The sequence below is a fragment of the Chlamydotis macqueenii genome, chromosome 5 (genome assembly GCF_036417535.1).
Source record: "Chlamydotis macqueenii isolate bChlMac1 chromosome 5, bChlMac1.mat, whole genome shotgun sequence".
Taxonomy (NCBI): Eukaryota; Metazoa; Chordata; class Aves; order Otidiformes; family Otididae; genus Chlamydotis; species Chlamydotis macqueenii.
Genome location: NC_141560.1, coordinates 36,972,153 through 36,985,750, shown reverse-complemented (window position 1 = coordinate 36,985,750; position 13,598 = coordinate 36,972,153). Strand labels below are relative to the sequence as shown.

The window sequence follows — 13,598 nt, the reverse complement described above, 5'->3', positions numbered from 1 at the left end:
ACAGAATGAGCAGTACAATCTGGAAATTAGTTGGAGGGTATCCATTGTATAATGGCAGCATGCATAGAATCCAGTTAGCAGACGCGTGACATTGCAGTTGACATGCCACTTGATTTCATTAATTTGAGGAGAGGGATTGTAGGATGGCAATCTGCCAGAATAGGAGCATCTTCTGGATTAATGAAAAATTCTGATTATCAAAGCTAGTTTGTGGAAAACTGTTATGCGGCACTTGATTACTGAGCTGTCTTTGAACTGAAAAGATACACAGGCGCTTAAGAGTTTGAACAAAAAAAAATGATGCAAGCCTAATTAAAATAGACATCAACCACGTAGAAGATTTTTCCTTTATCTCTCTCAAAAGAAATAACTACAGTACAGTCAAGACCAAAGAATTCTCTATGTTTTAAGTGCCATTTTGAAGTACCCTAAATTACAGTGTAATTTTCTCTTTCAAATAGAAATCAACATCTATTAATTCACTTCTGTTGATCCTATTGTTGTGCTTCACTGTCATTAATTGTAAATGCCAGTCTTTTCAGTGATACAACCCTTAACATCAGCAATTTGATACATGTAATTAAACTGCTTAGTTTTATAATTTAATTTAGAAAACAGAAAGCCACAAATGGTAATGTGCTTCACCTACCACTCTGCAGTAAAATGGCTGATCCCTGTAAAATTGAGCTGGAACGTTTAGTCAGGACTGACTTATCAAGCCATTGTCACAGTACGAAATCCATAGTTCATTACTAATTTCCAGGATCATTTCCACCAAGTTCTTTGCCACAGTAATCTCATTCATTCAAATTAACCTCATTACCTGACAGTCATTTCCAGTCCTCGTTGTGCATTGCCATACACAGCTATTACCGTTGGGTGACTAACAGAAACACTTGTGATCATTGTACTCTTCTATGCATCAGCCTGGGCTTTTATAAACCCAGGTCTTCTGGAAACCTGTATTCGCAAAACTTGTGCATGCAAACCATCACTGTTAGCACCTTAAACCTGTGTGCTTTCCAGATTTATTGGACACGGTTACAGAAAGATATACATGCACCATAATGCACCAGATGCATGCAGAAGTGTCTATTGTGAGTTCAAAAGCAGAGCTGGGTAAGCTTTCTTGCTTACTGGTTATTTGAAAGCATCTTAAGCAATTCAGTTATATGCTGAAATAATTACCCTTTAGACATGATTTCTCAGAGATTCAGAGGAACTACAGATTCTTGGACACATAGTGAAAACTGAAGTGGTAGCACTGATCCTACACCAATCACACTGAAGAGCAAAGTAGACCAGCTGCTCCAATAAACTACAGCAGTTGACTGTAAACTTCCAAGGGCTATGTGCTGTCTGCAGGTACCCTGAGTTTAGCACATTCTCGCCACGCTCACACAAACTGGGAAGAGTGGTTTGTGCTAGTTTTGCATCTTATGAGGTTTCTTTTCTGCTAAACAAGTCTTCCAGAAGACGAAAAGATTTAACAAAGGCACAAGGACCTGCTAGAAATTCCCCTTGTATGCAAAGATCCAAATTAAGCTTCTATTTCTACATCAGAAAAAACTGAACGCCTCCAAAACAACAAAGAATTTACCAAAGTAAAACTTTCATCAAAAAACCAAGAGACTGTACTTATTGTAGTCAGAGATCTCATCAAGCTCAATGACATTTCTGTTTGAGGAAAGATGGGATATGGATTTAATCCTTTATGATTAACTCTCATTTTTCTTCTTGTGCTCATTCAGTTGAGGTGACAGGTTTCAAAATGAATAGATGAATGCAGCTAGGCATAAAGACAATGTCTGTCACCCACTTCTCACCTCTTGGCCAAGAAGAAAATTTTGCATATCAGTAATTCGCATGATGCAGAATAGTGAATAGAAGCCATATTAGGTTTAGCCAGCTAAAACCTAACTTCTGTATAATGTAATACTGAATGTAATTTGATGAATGTATTTCAATGAATGTAATTCAATGAATGAATATCTGAATGTAATAGGAATTCTGTGTTTTGACTAGTATGGTTTTCTAAAGCAGAAGAAAATAAGATTTTGATGATGTATGTAGGAGCATATGGGCACTCTTCTGAAACTGTATTTGTTTCAAAATTCTCCAGTGTATTTCATCATGTTCACATAATGTTTCCTCCTTCTACCTTCTGTGGTATTTCCCTGGATCACTTTGAACAGATGCAATATGTTTTCCCTAAGAATACAGGCCAGCTTGTGAGGAAAGCTGGAATAATTACAGTAGCTTTTGGCTTGTTCAACATAACTATGTAAGTTTTGTCTATCTGATAACAACATAAAAGAATCTGTCTTTGTTACTTTTTGCTGCTCCTTTAATTGATTCTGCTGCAAATAAGAATGCTATTTTGCAGAATATTCTTTTTCATATTATATTTATGAACTCGAAGAGACTTTGACTAGAGGTTGTCAACTCTTTCGCTGGAGTTACCATGAGATATGCTTAATGCCTTAAACTTTTTCTCTGTATCTGGATGATAACATATTTTACTCCACTGTTTTCATGAACTGCTTCAGAAGATTCCCACCCATATATATGCCAGAATGACAAAAGACCAGAGAGGTCAGAAGAAGAGATAGCCATGGGAGTGCAACAGGAAATGGTCCCATGTTGTAGAAGCCAGGTGCTCATGTGCTGTGGATGGAGCACGTTTCTACATGAAGGCATTACATTGTTGATGGTTGCATGCTGTATCACATTCTTGTCTGCTGCTTGCTTGTCATCTGCAAGCATCTGCTTGTGAATTGTAGTGATTTTTTTCATCAATACTGAAAGAACAGGACCAAAGCTTTGATAACAGTTGTCTTCAGGTGCTGGGCCACTGTACCAACCCGTGAGCACTTTACCCGCTCTAAATCCAGGCTAGTATTTGTCCTCTGAACGTAAGAAGCAGCCTGAGAACTGCTGGTTTCCATTAATTAATATCTTGGACATTTTACTGGCTGAGGACAATGAATCTTACCCCAACACTTACCAGAAATCCATTAGTTTTTCCAAGAAGTCAGATGGGATTTCACTGGTAAAGATAATAGCTTCTATTTTATATTCCTTCTTATGAAGGAAATTAATCTATATGGATTCACTAAAAAGTTTTCACTTCTGAAGTGGAAAAGATTCCACAGTTGTAGATGGGTTGAAATAATATGGCTGAAGATTATACCACACAATACAATAATCAATGCCAAAGACATGGCTCATCAGTAAAGATGACACTGCACTGGTGAGTGTGAAGGGTAAACATGGTTCTACAGTTCTTTCTTTCAGAGCACTCATGAAATATGAGAATTGGCTTATAGTGACATAAGGGAAAGTAAAATATTATGATTGATGTAATTGGTGCCAGGTGCTTATACAAAGAAAATATTCTTACAAAATCTGACACACGGTGACATGGTATTATAATGGAATTTCTTACCTTTTCATTTTGCTTTAGCTTCAATTTCAAGCAAGAGTAAAATTCTAAATAAATTTTAAGTGAATGTTAGGTAAATTCATCCCCCCTGTAAACTGGTGTAAGTGCAAGTTAACTACAGTATGGATGTCTCTATGACAGGTAGAAATGCAGTCCCTAAAGGCAATGCCTCAAAATGAAGTTTTTCTCTGTAAAGCTCTACCTTTTACAGAATCATAACTTAGTCACTTGGAAAAATGCCTGTCTCCAGAAGAAAAATGACTTGGAAGCCATAGGTCAGAGACAATCTAAAAAGGCCTTTTAAAATTCCCTGCTATCAGTTATGTCTTAAAACAAATAGTTACTTTTTAGAAAATGTCAAATGAAATATGACATTGATTTTTGTTTACTAAAATATAATACAAATTCTCCAATAAAATACAAATTTACTCCAAGAAGAGTAAACTACAGTTTATTAGAAATAAGTGAAGAGAAGGAACAGAAAGAGAAACTTATCCTGAGACCAGCAAGTCAATTTTTTGACAGCTGTTAGTCAATGGAAGGAACTAGAACTTCATTTGTCTCTACAATACTGGACTATATTCTTTCAAGCTCAAAGATGTTTTCAGTGTAAGAAAATGCTCACTGCATTTTCTCCTGCTCTGGGAGCAGAAGCATTTTCTTATTGCTCATGCTTTGGGCACCAAAACTTTATTCTAGGGGCTGTTTTTTGTTGATGCTTGCTCCAGCACTGCTTAGAAGAGCTCAAAGGCTCATTTAATATGTCCTCTAGGTTTAGGCTTTTAGCAATGATATGTGAACAGACTTACATGAGGTATTCCAAGTTGATCATCTGCTGGTACATGCCTCAGCTTCTAAGCAGTTTCTGATAAAGCAGACAGTCTATATTATGTTCTTCACATTAATCTAAAATGTTTTAAAGACTGCAGGTTCTTGTAAGCTAATTGCAGTTACATTTTTTGGGATGTGTAGAGCATAGTGTAAGATACTGGTGGGTTGATCTCTTTAGTCAATTTAAGGAGGAAAACCTAGATTTATGTCTCCTTGGCTTCAGCATGAAAAACCAATCGCTAAAGAAGAACAAATCTTTTGAAGGCTAAGGATATGGCACATTGATTCAGTAATGAGTACAGAAACTTGTTCTTCCAGTATGCAAATGGTAAGATATAACTCAATCCTCCAGCCTTTTGTTATAAAAATAGGCCCATTAACCTCAGTGAGGATCCTCACATGACTGGAGCTTTCACAGAATCATAGAATAGTGTTGGAAGGGACCTTTAAAGGACATCTAGTCCAAACCCCCTGCAAGAAGCAGGGAAATCTTCAACCAGATCAGGTTGCTCAGAGCCTCATCCATCCTGGCCTGGAATGTTTCCAGGGATGGGGCATCCACCACCTCTCTGGGCAACCTGTGCCAGTGTTTTACTACCCTCAGTGTAAAAAATTTCTTCCTAGTATCTAACCTGAATCTACCTCCCTCTATTTTAAAATTATTACCCCTCGTCCTATCGCAACAGGCTCTGCTGAAGAAGTTTCTCCCCATCTTTCCTATAGGCTCCCTTCAGCTACTGGAAGGTCACTATAAGGTCTCCCTGGAGCCTTCTCTTCTCCAGGTTGTACAGCCCCAACTTTTTCAGGTATTAGCCTTGAAAAGGTTTTTCATTACTTTTCTGTCTATCTTTAATTCCTACAAGAATCAAACTAAACAAACTAATTTTTCTGTTAATTAATGGAGACAATGACAGGTGGTTTACTCTCCCTCTGTTATCACTCCTGCCCCTTTGGCCTGTCTGTGATAGAAGGTAAGTTCTGCAAATTAATCTATATTAAGCCACCCCACTAAATAAGACTTACTATACAAATGTACATGTATTTTGGGAAAAAAAGCATAGTGGATAGATAGACTTCAGGAACATTCCAATTAGCCTGCTTTAGAGAAGATCAGCATCATAACGGAAAAACATGTTTGCAGGTATATGACTGAAGAGTTGTAACAGTGACTTCCCTAGAGTTGTACTCAACTACTACTTTCAAGCAGGCTTCTTCCTGATTTGCTCTAGTTTTAAAAGGGAAAAGCCTTGATGGATAAAGATGTTTGCCAATACTGACGAGTAAGGTAAACATTCTTGGTATTAACAGAATTTTAATTTTATCAAGACTGTGGAGCTACGTATGTCTACAGTGCACTGGTGCATAAGAACTTAAATGACAAAGCAGTGTTATTTAATGGACAGAATAAAACATCATTTGCCTCTGTATGGCAACCACTGGTAGAATCCATGCTCCAAGCTCTGCGCTGACAGACACCTAGTCGAGCCTGCCTGTGAGCATGCATGTGCCTCAATGTCCCAAGTGTTTTAAAAATGGTGCTCACCAATCTGGTAGGCCTGTCTTCGCAGTGTTCTGGAAGCTCTGTGTCCCTTCTTCTTTAAAAACATCTGGCTTCCTGAGGGTAAAGGAAGCAGAAGGGTATAATAAAGAGCCAGGGAAAGAGAGAGGCTCCTGGAGTGAAAGGGATGCTCTGTGCCCAGCTGTGTCCCCTTTGGTGGCTCTGAGTATTTGAAATCATCATGGGAAATGCTTCCTCTCTGCAAGGCCAGCTAATGGGGGAGAAAGGGAGTGTACGGGAACACAATTCTGTTATAGTCTGGATAGACTTATCACAAGGATGACAAGGAAGTTATGGAAGGATTCAGGCTCAACTGGGCATGCCAACAATGCTTAGTTCATCTTTCCTTGCAGAGTCTATGGAGAAACTTCTTTACTCTTGACTTCCAGACAAAGCAAAATCCTTGACATTTTGGAAGAAGGACCACAGATAATGGGAAAATATTTGCAGATAGGCCCCATTGTAACTCACACTTTCTAGCTTCTTATTCAGGAAATGGGTCTAAAGGCATATTAAATGTCACCTTCTTGACCACAAAGGGAAAAGAGCTGTATTTATCCTAATTTTATATCTCCATAGTCAATAAAGATGCCACTTCATTCATGAAAACTTTCACACCCAGCTACCCTGCTCCACGAGGCAGGATTAGAAAAAATGTCCAAAACTGAGAAAGTTACTGATATCAGGACCTTATTTAAAACAATGGTTTGCTATGAATTCCTGTTTTATGAAGACAGCATTTCCTTTTACATATACTTCTTCCAAGTCAGTTTCACTGGGAATAAATAATTTTTAGATAATGTCCTTTGCAACAGAAATACGAAATAAGTCAAAATCTATGTTTTAATACTCTTAAATGTAGGACAAATAAATATACAATGCAAAAAAAAAATCTTCATTTCACAGGAAGATTTATAAATGTCTCTTTTAAAAAACCTAAAATAACATATTCAAGATTGAAATGAATAGTCACTGTGAAGCTCTTGAGTCCTTTCTTCTTCTCAGCTGGCTGGACTATTAACAACAACAAAATCAAACTCCCTCCCCAGCCCAGGCTCAGCTGATCCTGCTCAGAGCAGCTGCAGTCTAGCATTTCAAAGATCACTTCTGGGCACACACAGATCCTGTCTGACTGAGGGATGTGATGAGAAGACGGGGCCAGTATGCCTGCACTGTGTTATAGTGTTACATATGCACATGCACACTACTAAAGTTAAATCTAAAATCCTTTTTCTTACTTTGTAAATTCTATGTTTGGTTTTTCCTTGTAAGTCACTACAGAAAGGGTCTGTCAGATCAGATGCATACTAATATTGTTTGGAAGCAGTGGAAAAATGTTAAAACTATTCAAGTTGTAAGCTTAGATGTCCATTTCTTTCTGACAGTTTTCCCAAGACAGGCATTTCCTAAAATGGCTTCAGTCCCTCATTTGTTCTTCTATCCATTGTCAGGGAATGAAGTCAGTCTTCGCTCTTGAAATAGGGTCGCCGTGTCAGGAAGTGACATACAAAAGACTTTCAGATTTCATAAGTGATCCCAGCTTCTGGTTTACTCATCCACGTTACGGACAGCAGTCCCAAAAATAAAGAACTTCTTCCTGCAAGGTGCTAAACTCTAAGGATACTCTCACAAAGTTCTTCTCCAAGAAGGCAGACTGAAACTACAAGTGTTTCTAAACAACACAATGAATTATAATGAGGTAACAAAATCAAAAGCATCTTGTAGAAATTTCCAGAAAGTTTCAAATTCGTTTGAGCATGACATATTAAAATAGCCAAAGCTCTGATTGGCATATTGTCTTTATAGATCACTACTGCTGTGTTACTTCTGCTGGTACTGGTCTTCTGAGTTTGTCCTTCTACCACATATTGTCCATTAGTATAACATGAAAATTAATTTAATTCTCTAAAGTAAGAGTTAGGAGATTATTTGTGACCATGAGAAATAATTTTGATGATTTTGTCTGATTTGGTATTCAATATAGTCTGGGAACCTCCCTGAACTTGCTTCTGATTGAACAGTAAATCACATTTAAATAAATACCCAATTATGCTTTGAAATGAGTATCTATCAAAGCATTTTATATAGATTCCTAATAAGTAATTACTTTCACTGTTAAAAATTATGCTTTATTTACAGTCTGCATTAGTCTAACTTTAATATCAGTGACCCATCTTCAACATTTACCACTTCTTTGATCTTTCTGTATCTAGTGCTTTTATTAGTTTTAGCTATTTTCTTCTAGGGTATTAATAGTAAAATTTCAATCCTCAAAAACTTCTTAGTGACTTGTGAACCCAAATTCCCGGATATCTATATATGATCTAGATACTAAGTAGGCTGAAAGTCATTTAAGTGAATGATATTTCGGCTTCTAGAGGCTGAAGTTCTCTTGTAAACAGAATTTATGTCTCCAAGTATTTTTAAAAATGTTAATATATGCCTCAAAAATAGCCTACAGTAGTTTTTATTTCACTCCAACAAATACAGTTACAGATTCCCTTGGGTTTCAAATATAGGAAGATTTTAATAATATTCTGTCCTTTTTATTATTTGCTGTTTAGTGTCATGTTCTACTACTGGGTTGTGATTCTGTAACTGCTAATTCAGGAAGAAGTTCATGCCTGTGTTGAGGACAATTATGAGAATGGCACACTGTTACAGAATCACAGAATCATAGAATCGTTAGTGTTGGAAGGGACCTTCAAAGGTCATCTAGTCCAACCCCCTGCAAGAAGCAGGGACATCTTCCACTAGATCAGGTTGATCAGAGCCTTACTGAACCTGGCCTTGAATGTTTCCAGGGATGGGCATCCACCACCTCTCTGGGAAACCTGTGCCAGTGTTTTACTACCCTCAGTGTAAAAATTTTTTTCCTAATATCTAATCTAAATCTACCTCCCTCTATTTTAAAACCATTACCCCTAGTCCTATCACAACAGGCCCTGCTGAAGAGTTTCTCCCCATCTTTCCTGTAGGCCCTCTTTAGGTACTGGAAGGTCGCTATAAGGTCTCCCTGGAGCCTCCTCTTCTCCAGGCTGAACAGCCCCAACTCTCTCAGCCTGTCCTCATAGGAGAGGTGCTCCAGCCCTCTGATCATCTTTGTGGCCCTCCTCTGGACCTTCTCCAGCTGGTCCATGTCCTTCTTATGTTGGGGGGTCCAGAACTGGACACAGTACTTCAGGTGAGGTCACACCAGAACGGAGTAAAGGGGCAGAATCGCCTTCTTTGACCTGCTGGCCATGCTCCTCCTCCTCCTCCAACCACTCAGGATGTGGTTGGCCTTCTAAGCTGCAAGGGCACATTGCCGGCTCATGTTGAGCTTCTCATCCACTGGCACTCCCAAGTCCTTCTCCTCTGGGCTGTTCTCGATCCATTCTCTAGCCAGCCTATATTTATGCTTGAGATTGCCCCGACCCATGTGCAGTACCTTGCACTTGGCCTTGTCGAACTTCATGAGGTTTGCATGGGCCTACCTTTTGTGTGTTAGCTTTGCACCTGTCACCTCTACAGCAGGAACTTTTATTATCTGTACACTATATACTTTTCCTACTGATATAGAAGAACCCCTAAGACTTGCTCTGCCTTGTTTCATAAGTTCCTTTTTTTCACCCCTGTTTTGGCTTAGATGTTTCTTCGTGTTTTCTGAATACGTGCATTAGATCAGATGACTTGTCACATATGACAGCTTATCTGAAGTTTGTCCTAATGGTTATCAAGAGTTGTGACAGATATTAAACATTTCTGTCTGCAAAGAAAAATAGTCTTCTTGATAGAGCACAATGAAAGAGAGAACCTCCATATCTGAATCACCTTCAAACTGTTACTCAGTGTGCCTGGATTCATTAGGTTACGATCAACACCATCATTCTTTAAGCAGATATAGAACTGAAGTCACTTTAGCAAAAACTAATACTGTGACATTTGATTTAAGGCCTTTTCTCTAATAGGCCTTTTCTTGCAGTAATTTGTTAAATGATACTACTACCACTAATTCTGTTCACAGTACATTTGATTGCACCCAAGTTGGACATTGAACCGGTGCAGGGAGAGGCTAGGATTCTGTGGCTGAATTTTACCTATACCGCATTTTCTCATATGATGATATACATCAAGTTGATATTGCATAAGAAATTTTAAAGTTAGAGCAGTTTCCCCAATCTTCTCCCTTCATTCCAGATGTTCCATCTGAACTATAATACTGGTCATTACATGCAACCCACACAAGCACAAAAGATTTAAACCTCTTTTCGGATGGCAAACATAAAATTTAAGGAGACTAAATCCTTGAATAAGATCTTAGTACTCCTTCCAAAATATGAGAGGACTCTTTCACAGCCTTTGTTTTAGGGATATCATATAGTAATGCTGTCACAATAGCAAGGATGATTTTTAATGGGTTTACCTATCACTTAGGAGCTCTATGTCAAACAATATGTCATAAACCAGAGATATATAAATGACAAACAAATAACTTCTAATGTAGAAAGCTCTCTTATGCTTTTATAACTATTCTGATAATTTTTTTAAGCAATTGAGCAGTTAATGTGAATTTGCTAAATTTTTCTCCTAAGGAGAGAGAGATTCTTTCTTTCTCCTTTGTGAAATCACAGGCTCATGAATGAAAATGCAGCTGGAAGCAGCTAACATTATATATGTCTCTGAGAAAAATAAGGGAATTAGAAAATAGGGAAAAGAATGCAGAGAAAAGGGAAAATGCACTCAAGTAAACAAAGGTAAAAACAGAGGAAACTGAATTCATTACATACGTTATCAAAATTATTTAGAAAGTTGAATAAGAGAGTCTCTTATAGAAGGAAAATTGTTAAAATGGGAGATGGCTTTCCAAAACAGAGGCCTATGCTATAGCGGATTTTGCTAGGGCTGAACTTCACAGCTTTAAATAAACAGTGGATACAAAGAACATCACAGATGAAATAATCAGACACAAAAATATCCTGACAATTAAGTTAATAGAGTTCCACAGATCAGATCAGAGATGTAACTCTCATTTTTATCAATGGTTTCCAAAAAACCAAATAATTTCATAGCCTATAGGCAAAGGAAATGAAATTAGAAGGCTTTTCACCTTGGTCTTGTTACATGTGACAACACTCAATAGTACATTGGAATACCAGTTTTAACTGGCCAGTTGTTTTTGCAATTTTTTAGCAAGTGATTCTGTGATTCAGACAAAGATGTAAGACACAACAGTAAGGACAACATCAGAAGGGTTCTTCCTTTTTTTGGTTTTGCCCTTGTTTCTTGTGTTTGGAGTGGCTCTGGAAATGGAAAATCTTCCATTTCGACCTAGACACATGCTCTTCAGACAGCTTGGTTTTTATGTGCTAAGAACACAAATAAAGAAAATCTTGGCTTCTAGCCAGCCATAACTTCAGCTATATTGCATTTTCCAGGTTTGTTCTTTTCTCCTATTGCTTCCTTCTAGGATTTTAACTGTAGATTTTATCTGTGTGTTTTGGACCTGCTGTTTTTCATTTTGAATATTGAGTCCTATATAAAATTTACGAGAACGGAAACAAACAATGACAATCTCAGAAATAGTTAAAATGCTCCAAAAAGAAATAAAATAGTAGTTTCAACTAAAAATACAAATACAGACTGAGACTTGCGTGGCCAGTTCACATATGACTAATAAGCAAAGCCATTTTTAAAGTGTTCCTAACTACTCTGCAGACACCCACAGACCTTCCATGTGCTCCCCTATCTTTTCACATTCTGTGAATGTGTTTACTTGTATCACAGTCCCGGGCTTTGAAGCAGCTGGACAAGCTATTTTTTCACCTGAACACCTCTGAGTGATTCACATGCTGGAATGAAATATAAGAACACTTACCTCTAAGTTTGTCTTTACAAACACTACTCTAGATCAATTTTCATGCTTGAATATTAGCTCTGTATATATGACTGACAGAATTTCCATGCTTTTTAAAAAACTTGACCCATTACAGCAATAGTAATACTCAACGGATATAAAATCTTTATCTTTTTCACTGTCTAGATACATATTATACATACAAAATAAGCTGCACATACACATGAGCACAAACAAACATACATAATCTATGGTTTAACTACAGTAAAACATATAACAGACACTGAAGGCTTGTTCAACTTTTCTATAAACATGTTAACCAAAATGTCAAAACTGTACCCTTCATAAGATCTCTCTGGTAAGACTCTTGCATTTCTTCAAGTGTCATGGTACTCCATCAAATCAATCATGTTAGTCCGGAAGATATATACTGAAATATCCATATGGGCAATATTATCTTAGTAGCTTTATTGCATAATGAAATAACACCATACTTATTATCAAACTTACATATTCAGATCTTCACTTTGACTGAAACAGAACTGCACACACATTTTGTTGTAAACATATGCATTGGGCATGTGCGTGTGAGAAGAATGGCAGAATGTTTGGTAAGACAGAATCCCGGTGTCACATGGGAAGGATTCTTGGCTAAGTCAACAGTACCAAATCACTTTCAAAACTCACTGCAGAAAACAAAATCACTCACATAATTGTAGGCTCAGGCTCATTATTTCTATTCTATGAACTAAAGTAACTGCCTCTGCAGAAATGACTACCCAGCACGAAACTGAAAGTTTAAAAAGAACTCTTACTACCTTTGCCAAGGTAATACTATCTCAAGACACAGTGAACATTTTAATAGGGAGGACTCAAAAGTATCAGCCTCTCTCGCAACTGAAAGCAAAGCTGCAGACACGTATCTGCCTTTGACTGATACATGTTTTCTGTCTGGTTTTCAGCTAGCATCCAACAAGTGAAAAAGGGTCACAAAACATATCTGTAAAAAATATTAAAAGCAAAACGTAGAAAAGTAAAAAAAATTATTTTGGGCTTTAAATCTCACTAGAATTGTTTGCTATTTATTGCTGAGAGCTTTCAAGATTAATTATCTTCACTTGCATTCCATGCCTTCGAGGTTATAGGAAAAACCCCTGAAGGCAACGGAGTACGTAGCTATAGTTTTGCACAACGCCCTTAAACTAAACTCTCCGTTTGATGATGTTGACTTTATAGCAAATTTGAGACTGTATCTATTTGGTTAGGACAAGGCCATAAAGAACAAACAAGCTTTACATTCTTATTTTGCCAAATGGGCTACCAGAAAGATGTTCAGGGGAAAGCATCTTTTCCATTGGATTAACCCACCGTTAATGACAGCATGTAAGCTGCTGTTGACAGTAATGCACTGTTGACAGTAGCAGTAGCTTTCAGTCATGCAGGCAGCAAAAAGTTCCACCTCCAATATTTAGCCAGAGGAAAAACCCTGCCAATCCTTCTTTTACGTGGGGATGACTCTCAGGAGCTGACTATGATTAACAGCCTTTTTGTGGCTGTCTTTTTTTTTCTCAGATACGTAAATCTAGAATCTGATCTATGTATATAATAGTTTTATTTGAGAACTTCGCTACCTGTGTTTTGAAGTCTAAAAAAGTCTTTATAATATAGAACACACTCTAGAAATCCAGAACATTTAGATACCATTTCTGGAAAGAACAATATAATGAGTTTAGAGTCTGTTTGCATGAAATCTCCACCTGAAATTAGAAGCATTCACAGGCAGGAGGTTTTTTATATTTATTGCTATTTGGAACAGCAAGGGAGTTTTGTGAGGCCAGAGAAACAAAAAGGATGCCTGGATGCAGTGCAAGTATCCAGAAGGATTTGCTTTCCCTAAGATCACAACAATTGCTGCAGTTGCTGTGTGT

At 37.5% G+C, this 13,598-nt stretch overlaps 1 protein-coding gene across 17 annotated transcripts in view; it reads right to left on the bottom strand.

Annotated features, from left to right (window-relative positions):
* Positions 1-13,598, bottom strand: part of GPHN (gephyrin) — a 313,321-nt gene that overhangs the window by 17,344 nt on the left and 282,379 nt on the right. For 8 of the 17 annotated variants that reach the window (XM_086748177.1, XM_086748161.1, XM_086748163.1 and 5 more), the window contains one exon: positions 5,820-5,891. The exons of the other annotated variants lie outside the window; for them this stretch is intronic. In XM_086748177.1, coding sequence (XP_086604303.1) covers positions 5,820-5,891 — 72 coding nt within the window. The remainder of the gene's footprint in view (positions 1-5,819; positions 5,892-13,598) is intronic. 17 annotated transcript variants of the gene reach the window in all.